This window comes from Mirounga angustirostris, unplaced genomic scaffold, assembly GCF_029215605.1.
Source record: "Mirounga angustirostris isolate CCGP_5_RB_7025 unplaced genomic scaffold, mMirAng1.0.hap1 SCAF_3, whole genome shotgun sequence".
NCBI lineage: Eukaryota > Metazoa > Chordata > Mammalia > Carnivora > Phocidae > Mirounga > Mirounga angustirostris.
Window position 1 is genome coordinate 58,444,663 of NW_026991711.1, and position 13,471 is coordinate 58,458,133.

General features: G+C 35.9%; 1 protein-coding gene across 1 annotated transcript in view; it reads left to right on the forward strand.

Annotated features, from left to right (window-relative positions):
- The window catches only part of CDADC1 (cytidine and dCMP deaminase domain containing 1), a 44,577-nt gene extending 31,306 nt beyond the window's left edge, over positions 1–13,271 (forward strand). Inside the window, exons 7-10 of the mRNA XM_045869417.3 lie at positions 2,826–2,995; positions 3,580–3,769; positions 7,709–7,769; positions 9,704–13,271. Of these exons, the coding sequence (XP_045725373.1) occupies positions 2,826–2,995; positions 3,580–3,769; positions 7,709–7,769; positions 9,704–9,777 (495 nt within the window). The 3' untranslated portion in view covers positions 9,778–13,271. The remainder of the gene's footprint in view (positions 1–2,825; positions 2,996–3,579; positions 3,770–7,708; positions 7,770–9,703) is intronic.
- Positions 13,272–13,471: the final 200 nt, after the last annotated feature.

Here is a 13,471-nt window from a genome sequence, read left to right on the forward strand (position 1 = left end):
GAGACAGTGGAACAAAAAAGAGACTAGCATATAATGATAATTGTAACATGACACTGGGAGAGCATGGAGGAAGAATCTCTATGCTGCTTGGAGAAATGAATAAAATATTCTTGGAGAAGCTAAGGTGCTATTTATTAGTCTTGAAGAATGCATAGGAAGGCATCAGGCACAGTAAACTAGTATGACTGGGATGATAATATGCAGAGGTGGGGGTATGAGAGAGAATGTGGGAAAATTCAAGTGATTTGGTGTATCGTATGTACTCTACGTACCATACTATATAGTAGAGTAGCAAAAAATTAGACGGGGCCATGAAGAAATTTGTATACCATGTAAAGAGTTTGAACTTTATCTTTCCAACAGTGGGATACTCTAGTGCTAACCAGTAGAAGTAAAATGTAAGTCACATACATAATTGTAAATTTTCTAGGAGCCACATTGAAAAAATAAAAAGAAACAGGTGAATTAATTTTAAGAATATATTTTATTTAATCAAATGCCCAGAAATATTATTTCAACATGTAATCAATATGAACACTATTAATAAAATACTCTGCATTTTGGGGGAGTATTAACTCTCCATAATCCTGTGTGTAGTTTACACTTACAGCACCTCTCAATTCAGAATAACCACATGTGGCTAGTGGCTACTGTATTGGAGAGTGCAATCCAAGGATATTTTAAGTGGGAAAATGATTTGATCAGATTTACATTATAAGGGGAATGAAGTGGGGCTACACAGCAAATAGGGAGTTAATAAAAAGGAGGTGATGAGGATGGGAGTTGCAGGGGTGGGTTGGAAGGGCATGGAATCAAGAGACACTTAGTAACTGTAAGGCTGACTCAAAGATGAGTAGGGAGTCTAGGTTTTGCCTCACTAGACTTTATAGCAAGTAATTTGACTGTTTTCCTGGATGTATCATAGCCCCTCAAGTTAACCTGGCCAACAATCTAGTATCTTCCCTGCTAACCTATTCCTTCATCGGTGGTCACCATCCCGTTCCCTGTTACTACACACATATAATCAACCACCAAGTGCTATGGATTCCACCTTCAAAAGATCTCCTGACTCTACTTATCTCTACCCCAACTATTACTACCTACCAGAATAGGTTCCTCCACGAAAAACTCCCATAGCATTCTGTGCAACTTTTTTGTGACACTCATCACAGTTGAAATTATATGCACAATTTCTTAGCTCCAGATTATAAGGTTCATGAGGGCCAGGATTCTCTGTTTTATTTATAGCTATATTCCTGGCACCTGGCACAGTGCCTGGCCTATGGTTGGAACTCTCATTTGTGTTTATATGAATGCCCAGCAGCCTTTGACTTAACCTCTGGTTCTCAGGTGCTTGTAAGAATTTAAGTTTCCAGTCAAGCTAACTATAGTGGGCAGCATGGTAAAGTAGAAAGACATGGGTTTGGAGTCCAGCAACCTGGGCTTGAATTCTGGCTATGTTGCTAGCATTGTGACCCTAGATAAGTTTAATCTTTCTGGGCCTCAGTTTCCTTATCTGTAAAATGGAAAAACTAATAGTACTACTGTCAAGGTTGTTGTGAGGAGTGATTAAATGAAATAATACATATAAAACTCAGCATGATGTTTGACATGTAGTAAATGCTTAATAATAATTTATTATTATTACCAGTGAGATAACATTTTATTTGTAAGCTTTTGTTGGCTCATCATAACAATGATTTTTATCGAGTTGCCATACTGATGAGTCTTTTGAAACTATCACACGAATAGATATAATATATTGAAATTTACTGAGGTTTATGGCATATTCTAAATTACTATAAACACTTATGATTTATAAAATAGTTCACTCTAGTAACTGATAAAGCATTCATATTATATGTAATATGCCATTGACTATGAGACTTAAAAAAGAGCCACTTAAGTAAAAAGTTCCATTATAAATATATATATTATATGCATATAATATATATATATAAATGTACAAGAGAGCCTCAATAAATATGAAGATTAAAGGAAAGTACATTTTGTGTGGGGGCACCTGGGTGGCTCAGTCAGTTGGGTGTCAGCTCAGGTCATGATCCCAGGGTCCTGGGATCTAGGCCAGAGTCTGTCTCCTTGCTCAGCAGGGAATCTGTTTCCTCCCTCTCCCACTGCCCCTCCCCCTGCTTGTGTTCTCTCTCTCTCTCTCTCTCATTCTTGCTCTGTCTCTCTCAAATAAATAAGTAAAATTCTTTTAAAAAATTTTAAAAAGGAAAGCACATTTTTTATTTTTCAACTATCACAATAGCAAAGTTTTAGTTCAATAGTAGAAATTGTTCAAAATTTTTTTTATTATTATGTTGTCAATCACTATACATCATTAGTTTTTGATGTTCAAAATATTTTTACAATTTCTGACTTGTTAACCAGTAGAAAACAGCATATACCAAATTAACAATTATTTATTGAGGACCTATTATGTATGGGACACTCTAACAGGTGTACTTTAAGGCATAGAAAAGAGGCATAAAACATGTTTCTGTTCTCTAGGATCTTATAACCCATTTGGGGAGAGATGTCTGAATCAAGTGAAGTAATTTGTGAATTAAACAAGCTAATGTTTAATTAACAGCCAAAACCAAGGACTGCCTTGAGATTGTATATTAGAAATGATCGGTCTTCTTGGAATTTAGCTTTGACAAGACCATACTGCAGTAGGAGGATGTAAGATTGTATTTTTTTTGGTCATAGAAAATGGAATTAGTTATATACAGTATGATACGAGGCTTTAAAATACACTGCCAAGTGCCTTTTTTTAGAATGTTGACAACTCACCTTTGTTGGTTTGCTCACTATCACAGAGAAGTTGTGATGGTACAGGTGCAATGTACTTAATAGGATGCGGTTATAATGCTTTTCCTGTTGGATCTGAGTATGCTGACTTCCCACACATGGATGACAAACAGAAAGACAGAGAAATAAGGAAATTCAGATACATTGTACATGCGGAGCAGAATGCCTTGACATTTAGGTATGAAATTCATTTGCATGTCTTTCTTGAAAACGTAGCAAGGCTTTAAAAAAAAAATGTAGCAAGGGTTAGTTGAAATTCGTTTTCTTTTACCTTAATTTATTCCAAGCATTTATTAAATATCCAGTAGGTACTAGATAAGGGTCAGATCTTTTGGCTCCTGTGATGAGCTAATGTCTAATCTCTCACGGTAAACGCATAAGGAAGATGTTAGTTCTAGCCCCTAACTGTGGCATTATAAAGTTCTTCATGTAGAGAGCATTGTTCTTGCTCTCCTTCCCTCCCTCTCTTTCAGTGTCTGTCTTTTCCCGTTTTTATTTATAATCTAATACCGAGCATCTTACTGATTGCTTAGAATAAATAAATGAGTTTTAATTATAATAACTGTCATGTTCAGATTGTATATTAACATTTTATGAGTTTATATATTTTGTATATTCACTAATTCGGCAAGAATAAAGTTTATTATTGTTTATAATGTAAATCTGTTCTAAAATCAGCTCAATTTTAGTGTTTAAGGATTTCTCTAAAATATAACTCCCCTTTTGGAAGATACCTTTCTAATATTTATAAATTTTTTGTAGGTGTCAAGAAATAAAACCAGAAGAAAGAACTATGATTTTTGTCACAAAGTGCCCATGTGATGAGTGTGTACCTTTAATTAAAGGTGCAGGCATAAAACAGATCTATGCCGGGGATGTAGATGTTGGAAAAAAGAAGGCAGACATCTCTTACATGAGATTTGGGGAACTTGAGGGTGTTAGCAAATTTACAGTAAGTAGATATACATTTTATTCAAGTATGCTTTCTATTATATTGTTAGGTACCCTGCTGAATATTTTAAATTAGTGATTCCCACACTTTAAACTGTTATCACTGAGTTTGTTTTTATGTGCAAGCACTCACCTAATTACAAATGTTCAGCTTAAAATCTCTGTCTTAATGAATTTATATGTCTCTAGAGAGTTGACCTTACAGATCTTGAATTAATCGTCCCTTTGGTGCCCTCTGGTGGCTAACAAAAGAAAATCCTTGACCCACCTCTTCCCTCGCTCTTCTGGTGTTCGGGTGGTAGAGGTGAAAATAGTTTAGGATTACCCAAAAGACAGGGACACACACACACACGTACGCACGCACACGTGCACTCATGACACATTTCTCATGGAAAAAATCAGAAAAAGAAGGGATTTAATATTTGATATTTCAAAAAAAGTACTGAGATAGTTCATGGGAAACTTAGAACTTTAACTATTTCACTATGTAGGTTTTTAAAAACTTCTTTTTAGAAACAATCACAAACATACAGAAAAGTTACAAAAATGCTACAAAGAACTTTTTTTTCCCCAGAAACCTTTGAGAGTAGCTTGTTGACCTGATAACCAGATCACTCTCAAATAGTTTGTTATATATTTCCTCAAACAGTAGATTTTCCTACAAAACCATAATACAACAACAAAACTCAGGAAATTATCATTGATACATTACTGCTGTTTCATCCTCAGGTTCCAAAGTTCACCAGTTGTCCCAGTGTTCTATAGAGCAAAAGGATCCTGCTCAGAATCATACGCTGCTTTTTAATAATAATTCTGGCATTTAATGTAACACTTACATAAAAGAACTTGGAGTAGGTATAAAAGGCATATAACTGTTTATAAATTTCAAGTTTATAAACACCTGGGGCACCTGGGTGGCTCAGTTGGTCAAGCAACCGACTCTTGATTTCGGCTCAGGTCATGATCTCAGGGTCATGAGATTGAGCCCCATGTTGGACTTTGCCGTCAGCAGGGAGTCTGCTTGAGATTCTCTCCCTCTGTCCCTCCCCCCCCCACTCACTCTCTCTCTCTAAAATAAATAAATAAATCTTAAAAAAAATTTCCAGTCTACATTCCTGTTTTGAGTCCACAGTGCCTGGAACATATAAGGCACCAAAAAGATATTTTTTAAACTGTCTATATATATGTATACGTACTTATATATTTATATTTTTAATTTATATTTAAAAGTTTAAAACTATAAAACATATTGTCTAGTTTCTGTGTGTGTATGAAGTATCATAAATGTTTACCCTTTTTATTTTTGTCATTTATTTTTGGTTTTTTATTTCCAGTTTTATTTAAAGTTTATCGTGATTTTTAAAAGAAAAAGAGGGCCCTGAAAGAAAGGAGAGATGGGAGAGGTGCCTCTTTTGTAAAAGTAAACAGAAGCTTACATCCAGCTAGTCAAAGGGAAATCTCCAGTTCTTTGTTTTTGTTTTCTGTGTCTTCATTCCTCCTGAGGAGTGGGAAGAAATAGGTTTTTCACAACTTCTCCATAAAGATGAAATGATCTAGCTCTTCAGGACTGTGACTGACAGATTAAGTGAATTCTGAAATATGTTGCTTACTGGTGGATTTGAGTAGCTTTGCCACTGTAAAGAGCATGAAGAGACCAGAAGAAAGGAAGATACAGTGACAGAAACAGAGGGAATGAGTCCCCTGGGCAGAGATGAGCCAAGACCCGCCAGGAGTACCCCACTCAGGTGCACATGGTTCTTCTCTGTGCTCCTTCCAGTGACAGCTCTCTCCACCTTCCCATCCTGTCCCTCCTCTGGCCTGGTTTGCAGTATTATGTAAATGATTTCAACTACCTGCTTCGCTAAATGCCTAGTTTTGTAAATACCAGTGACTAACATGAACTAATATTCATTCTAAATTTGAATGTCAGTAATGATTATACTTATTTTTAGATTGTCAAGAGTGGTATAGGAGTGTCCAAAAAATGGTATTTTTTTGAATATTTTATTTATTTATTTGTCAGAGAGAGAGAACACAAGCCGGGGAAGCGACAGGCAGAGGATAGAAGCAGGCTCCCCGCTGAGCAGGGAGCCCGATGCAGGACTCGATCCCAGGCCCCTGGGATCATGACCTGAGCCGAAGGCAGACGCTTAACTGGCTGAGCCACACAGACACCCCCCAAAAATGATATTTTTAAGATTAAAGCAAATTGAAATTAATTTTGTTTGAAAAGTTTTGCTTTTCTCTTTGAGGAGTTGCCGCATACCTTGTGATAATTGGTTCTGTTCTGTGGGATTGTTGCAGACTAGGTTAGGGCTGAGCAACCGTATTTTCAGGAATAGATTTTACCAGTGTAGGCCCATGTCCATTTATTCAGAAACTTTTTTTTCTATTTGATACATGTGGATTTTTCTCTATTAGGTTGTATTACTTTTTTTTTTTTTTAAGATTTTATTTATTTATTTGAGAGAGAGAGACACAGTGAGAGAGGGAACACGAGCAGGGGGAGTGGGAGAGGGAGAAGCAGGCTTCCTGTGGAGCAGGGAGCCCGATGCGGGGCTCGATCCCAGGACCCTGGGATCATGATCTGAGCCGAAGGCAGACACTTAACCGGCTGAGCCACCCAGGCGCCCCTGTATTACTTTTTTCTTATTATGAAAGTAATATATGCTCAATATAGAGGACTAGGAACATAAAAAAGAACAAATATTCTCTGATAACTCATAGATACTAATGTTAACATGTTGCTATATTTTCTGTGTCATTGATAATTCTTCAAAAATAATGTTTAATGATTCAACAATATTCTAACATATAAATATAACTTATTTACCCATTCCCCTGTTGTGAGTTACCTAAATGGCTTCTAAGTTTCTTACAGTTAGAAATAGTCTTTTTATGATTATCCTTAAATATACATTCAGGGTTATTAGTTCTTACTTTGCCCAAATTAATAGATTTTAGTGGTTTGACATGTTTTGAAAGATGTCTTTTTTTTTTTTTAAGTTTATATATAATTTCCCACCCCTTATAAATCCTCTTTTTCCTGGGGCTCCCATTTCTATAGGCGACCAACCAGTTCTAGATGTCCTTCCTTTCCAAAGACTTTTTTACACCTGGCAAAATGTTTGTCTGGTATCTCATTCCACCCCCAAGGATCATGATATTAGCTGGTTGATCTGTTGAACTCACTGGTGCTTATGGAAGAGACTCCGGGGACTGCACACTGAATTGTGCCTCTCTAGAGAGAGTGCCTAATGAGGCCTTTTTGGTCAAGTCATTAGTGATTCTGATGATGGGGACTTCTAGCCAAGTGAGAAAGGAAGGGCTGTGCCATTAGGTACTGATTACACATAGTTTTTCTTCTCAGCTGCTCCAGGCTTCTCAGTACTCTCTGAGAACCCTCAAGCTTCCCATTTCCTTCTGAATGGTCGAGGCGGAAAACTGAAATCAGAGGAGATATGATATGATCTATGGTGTGATATGACTATATTAAAAGGCAAGATAATCTGGGTCATATTTTCATTCTTTAATATCTAGGCCTTCTGTAGCTATCATAAGATGCTGTAGGACCTGGAGATGGAATGTGGAATGGTGGAAATTCTATAGTGTTGAGCACAGGCTGACTCAGGTTTTAATTCTATTGCTGCCCTCAGAGTGTAACCCTGGGCAAGTCACTACACTTCGCTGGTCTTCCACGTCCATACTTCTAAAATGAAGGTAAAGGATTTTAAAGTTCCTTCCTTCTCTAAGAATATTGATTCTGATCCCAGAAGTCATATCATTCAGGGTCATTATTAGGGCTTGGTTGGTATGAACATGCTAACTCTTTATTCTTACATTTAAAAAAAAAGTTTTAATATTTGACAGCAGGATGCTAAGATGCTATTTATTAAATCCTTCTTAAACATACATATAAAACGTTTGTGCCCTTTTACAGTGGCAGCTGAATCCATCAGGAACTTGTGTTCGCGAACAAAATGAGCCTGAAAGCAAAGAGAGTGAGTATTTAAAAGTCTTTTATTAAGCTTAACTTTGTTGAGAAGAAAGGATACATAGCGAGTTTTAGTGATCAGGTGTTGGAAATTGTTGTGGTCGTAGATAAGCATGTTCTTTTTGCAGGTTAGATTTTTGCCATTCAATTTGTTCACAAACATTTGTGTATCTACTATATGCTAGGTTCGATGGAAAGTGCTGGTTTATAATCAGTCCTATAGAATCTGCAGTTTAATACAAATGATCATGTACACATTGAATATATAAATTAAATGTATATGAAACAGTAAACAACAATGCTCTATACCAAACTAAAACTTGTTGGACAGTTAGAAAGGAAAAATGTGTATAATTAATACAGATGGCCATAGGGCCAAATTAGAGGATGTTTAATTTGTGTAAAGGCACATTTGTAGAGATTTGTAGGGTCAGAGAATGGAAATCCTCGGGTTATTTGAATAATCTAACTAAAGTCATCACAGCCACCATAAATGAATTACTAGTCTTCAGAGCTTTATTATTTGCATATTAACAGATATTTTTAATGTAATGTCATCTTGGGGAGATCTTGCAATTGCTTAGGTATATAATTTTGAACATTAGTTATTGCTATAAAGTATCATCTTTAAAGATTTATTTATTTATTTGATAGAGAGCACCCAGGCGGGCCGGAGGGAGAGGGCGGGGGGGGGGGGGGGCGGCGGGGAGAGAGGAGGCGGGGAGGGAGGGGCAGAGGGGCTGGGGGAGAAAGTCTTAAGCAGACTCTGTGCTGAGTGCAGAGCCCTGCACGGGGCTCAGTCTCATGACCCTGTGATCACGACTTGAGCAGAAACCTGTGGCTCAACCGACTGTGCCCCCCAGGCACCCCCACAGTATTATATTTAAATATGAGCTGTGAAGTTTAGTATAATAAGTAAAAAGTTTTTGATAATAACAATGATTTGATTACCCTGAAAAATCAGGAAATGAAGAGGTCTTTATGAAAATAATTTCTGTTCTATAGTTTCCATACAGTTACCTTGATTTTTTGTGTTCTGAATTTAGCTTTATTTATTCAAGTAGTATGTTTTTTTATATGCCATCTGGAAAAAAATAAATACCTACCTACTCCATCTTTTGAAAAAATTAATCAGGAAAAAAAGTGAAAAAATAGAAAGAAAAATATATATGGATCTGATTAGAGAATGTGCTTTCAGTAACAGTGTTTTAGGGGGTCAGTTAATAATTCCCTGCTCCTAGGGAAAGGACACAATGAGCACTAACCATACAGGGATGAATTAATTTATCTATGTTAAAATTAAGAACATCTGGTCATCAAAAGATATCATTGAAAGAGTACAAAGGCGAGCCATAGAATAGGAGATATTTGCCACTTACAATCAATAAAGGATGCGTATCCAGGGCTTATTGTTCCTAGATCACTAAGGAAAGGAAGACATGCTGCCCTTAGCAGTCCTGAGATTGGGAGGAGAAGTTGTGATAGGGAGAGGGCAAGAGGAAGGCTTCTGCTTTGCTGGCTATGTTTTCATTATTGACCTGGGTGATGGTCAAATGTAGGTTTGCTTTGTGACTGTTCACTGAACTGCAAGGTCATGTTTTGTATATATTTTTGAACAAATGTTTTATATCAACAAAAAATCTTCCTATCTCTTTCAATTTTGTAACAGCTTTGTTGCAATAGAATTCATATATCATTAATTTGCCCTTTTAAAGTATAGATTACAGAGTTGAGTGAATACACTTTTTAATAGGGCAGACACTGCACTGCCTGGGTGGGTTATCTAGAATCTGTTCTTCAACAGTTGAGAATTTGAAGATAAAATAAAATGAATGTCCCTTTTTAACTTAAGCATTATTTTGATCTTACAACCGCTATGACTTTAATACCTGTGTGTTTGAAGTGAAGTTTTCCTAATATTAAGTTATTCTTGAACACTAGATGGTGTGTTGAGACCCTTACCTTCGGGTGAAGAACAGCACCAAAACAAAAAGCTGTGTCTCGGAAACCACTAAGAAGTCCTGTCGAAACTGGAGTGAGGCCTCGAGAATTTGCATTGCACATTTTAAAATTCATCCTTGTTAACTCAGAAAATAAGGGTGGATTTTGTGAATAACTGAGAAAAATTGTAAGAAAGATAAGTTATTACTACCATATGGATGACGTTAATGAGAATATATTTAGTTTAGATTCGTGTGTTTTCCAGAATAGGGTGGTGTGTTCTTTTATTACCTTAAATGAGGTAGCAATGATTTAATGAGACAAATTTAATCACCTGGAGAGGTTAATTTCTCCCTGTCTTATCTTTATATTAGCCAGTTTTTTGAAAGGGGCTGGTTCACTGGAGGTCACATCTCAGCAGAAACTTATACACCTTTTAAAAAATATTAATTCCTTCAGATTATGAAAGTGATAATTAGGAAACTGCTCCAGGGAAATAAATGATAACCTGGCCATTTTTCAGTCAGTGTATGGCTCACCAATAGCTCACATTTACATCTAAAGCTTTTTAATAATCAGAATTTAATTAGGATTGAATCATAAAAAATGAAGGTGGCATACCTGATCCCCATTATAAAAGTATATTCCTAACAGCGTTATTAATTTGTTAAAAAATCTTTCGATATATAGAAATAACAGTGATTTGTTGGACTAGGGTGTTAAATCACTGATTTGGGGTAGGAGTAGAAAGAGAATATTATTCTGAGGCAGTATTGCTATTTGATATCACTGACTCTTGAAATCACTAACAACACCAAATTTGCTTATGATGTTAACGGTGAGGAAATATTTTAGTCTAGAATATTGAAACTACCCTTTGTCAAATTCCATTTATAAATGCTGCCCATTTTTCCCTTCATACGGTTAACAGAGTGTCTCATGGCTTGGAAGATCTTTAAAAATATTCGTAAACCTTAAGAATACTGAAAATCTCAAGTAAACATTATGATCAATTCCTTTACATTCCAAATTGCTGTTTGTGAGACCTCTCATTTTTATTTCCTGAGAAACTTTCAGAGAATTAGTCCAAAGATGAAGGCATGTGCTTTGCACTTTCCTGGAGTTAGGGAGGGAGTGCATAGCCCATGGCCCGCAGGCCTGGGTGGGAAATCCTGCGGAGCACCTGCCTTGACGATGTAGAGATAATCAGATTTGCCTCTGCTGTTATTCCCAACCCTTCCACAGCACCACATGGCCTCACAAGGCCTCCTACCAGTTTCTCAGAATTGTTCACAGGACAATCCAAATGTTGGCTGATGTCCCTGTTTATACAGCAGTCCACTTAGGTCCACTGGGAGTTCAAAGTCCTCATACCAGGCAGTCGAGAACTGCCATAAATATTGAGAGGGGAGGAAAGATATCCTTAGAGATAACTAAGGCTAATTCGAAAACTAGTAAAGTATTCTAAAATATTTATCAATATGAAAATACTGAGATTTGCTTACATCCTCCCAGTTGCTTCCATATATAATTTATACAAGCTTAAATTCATGTTAGAATTGTTTTTTTAACTGATATGTCATCCACATCAAATATTTTATAAATCAATCAGCAAATATTTCTTAAGACCCCACAGCCTGGTATAAGGTCAGGTTTATGGATTTATGTGTTGGATGTTGAGGGGGATATCAGAAGGGGGAAACATAAAATGAGGAAAACTAGGATTGGGAAATGGGAAAATTGATATTTTCAAGCACTATGAAAATTTTCATGATAATGCCATATTTCCTTCTTTACAACTGATCAGTTTTCAACATTTATTGAGAAATTCCTGTGTAGTACCAGAAGAAAGCTCTATGAAGGCAGGAATACACACACACACACACACACATATACATATATATATATACATGCACATTCATATGTATATACATATATACATATAAATTATATGTATATAAATTTTATATATATATATAAATATATAAAATTTTTAAGCTGATGAATCCAGTGCCTATGATAGTGCCTGGCACATAATAGGCATTCAATAAGTATTTGTTGATTGATTAAATGACTGCTGGACACATTCTAGACCCTGGAGATGAGATGTGTAAGAAGAAGCTCACAGTCAGTGGAAGAGAGAAGCATGTAACCAAGTAATAGAGACTGACTCTCAGAGTGGGGCCCCTGGACCAGCAACATTAGCATCACCTGGTGACTTGTTAGAGATGCAAATTCTTAAGGTCCATTGAGACCTGTTGAATCAGAAACTGGGCGTGGGGCCCAGCAATCTGTTTTCACAGCTCTCCAGGTGCTTCTGATAACCTTGGAGGTTGAGAACCATCCTGTGAATACAGCTATAGGAAGCTTCTAATATATGTAAATTAAAGCTACTAGAAATAATAAGAACAACTCTGTATTGCAAGGAAACTAGGATGTGTTTTTAGCTAAGAAAAGGTATGAGGTATGGAGATGTATTTTAGCTAAGGGAAAAGAATAAATTTTGTCCTAAAGTAAAGCTGGTTATTTCAGAGTAGTCATTACAGAATGGAACAGAGAAAAATAAAGGACAAACTAAGGACATAGAAGTTTGGGAAAAGAAAAAGAGACAGAGAGGAAGGGAAGGAAGGAAGGAAGGGAAGAAAAGAAAGAAGGGAGGGAGGGAAGGAAGGAAAGAAGGGAGGGAGGAAAGGAAGGAAGGAAGGAAGGAAAAAATTTTTGAGAAAGAAAGAAAAGAGAGAGAAAGAAGAAAGAAAGAAAATTTTACCTTTTGTAGTCACGTTGGCTAAAAATTGAATTGTTATAAGGGTTTTTAAAAATAATAAACTTGCTTTTTTGTTTTAATAGCCTGCTAATGTAATTTTCTTTCATTTGCTGAAAGGACAAAGTTTTCTTGGACTATTAGTCTGCTCTTGATAAGATATTATGAATGGTTTTCTTTACCTTTTAAGTAATCTGCCTGGAAAGCAAAGATGTTATGTTTTACTAAAGTAATTTCCTGTGCTTCATGTTGTCTTTATCAGATCTTTGATTACTTAACTGAGTCTTAACATTAAGAGCTGAATTTTCCTTAAAACGATGTAATCTTTTATATTTGCCTTTAAAATCTTTTGTCACTTGGTTAAATAGATAATTATTATTTCAAATTATCTGTGATCCTATTTAGTCAAATGTCCCAACCTTTTGATATTTTTGACAAACTTTTCAAAATCAATTTCTAAATAAACTTTTTGACCAAGAAAGTAAGTTGGAATTTTCCAGAGGGTCCCTGAAACATCTCAAAAGATTTGTTTTCTTTCTTTATAAAAAAGAGATCCTAAATGAATTGGTTTATGTGATATGCTAAATTACATGGGAAGTGTTGTCAAATAAGAAATATCAAGCTTTCTTTATGTTGTATTTGTACAGGTATCCAAGTGTTCCAGAAATTATATGAAATTCCTAGAAATCAGATGTCCAGGATAATGTTATCACTGTAATCCTAGTTATTATCTTAAAATGTTGTATGTCCCAGGTATAATCCGATTTTCTTGTCAATTGCATTGTAATGAACTCTATCAGATCTTTATGGCCATTTTTAAGTCTTTTATCATTTACAGACGGTTATTGTTTCACTTGGATGCTTTTGTAAAAGTTTTCCTGCAAAAGTGCTTCATCTTCAAGGGAATTCATGAATGGACTCTAACAAGTACTGTAGGATACAGGTTTCTAATAACTTTAACAGCATCCCGCTGATCTGGGTAAGAATTTCCAGAACTAACAAAAAAA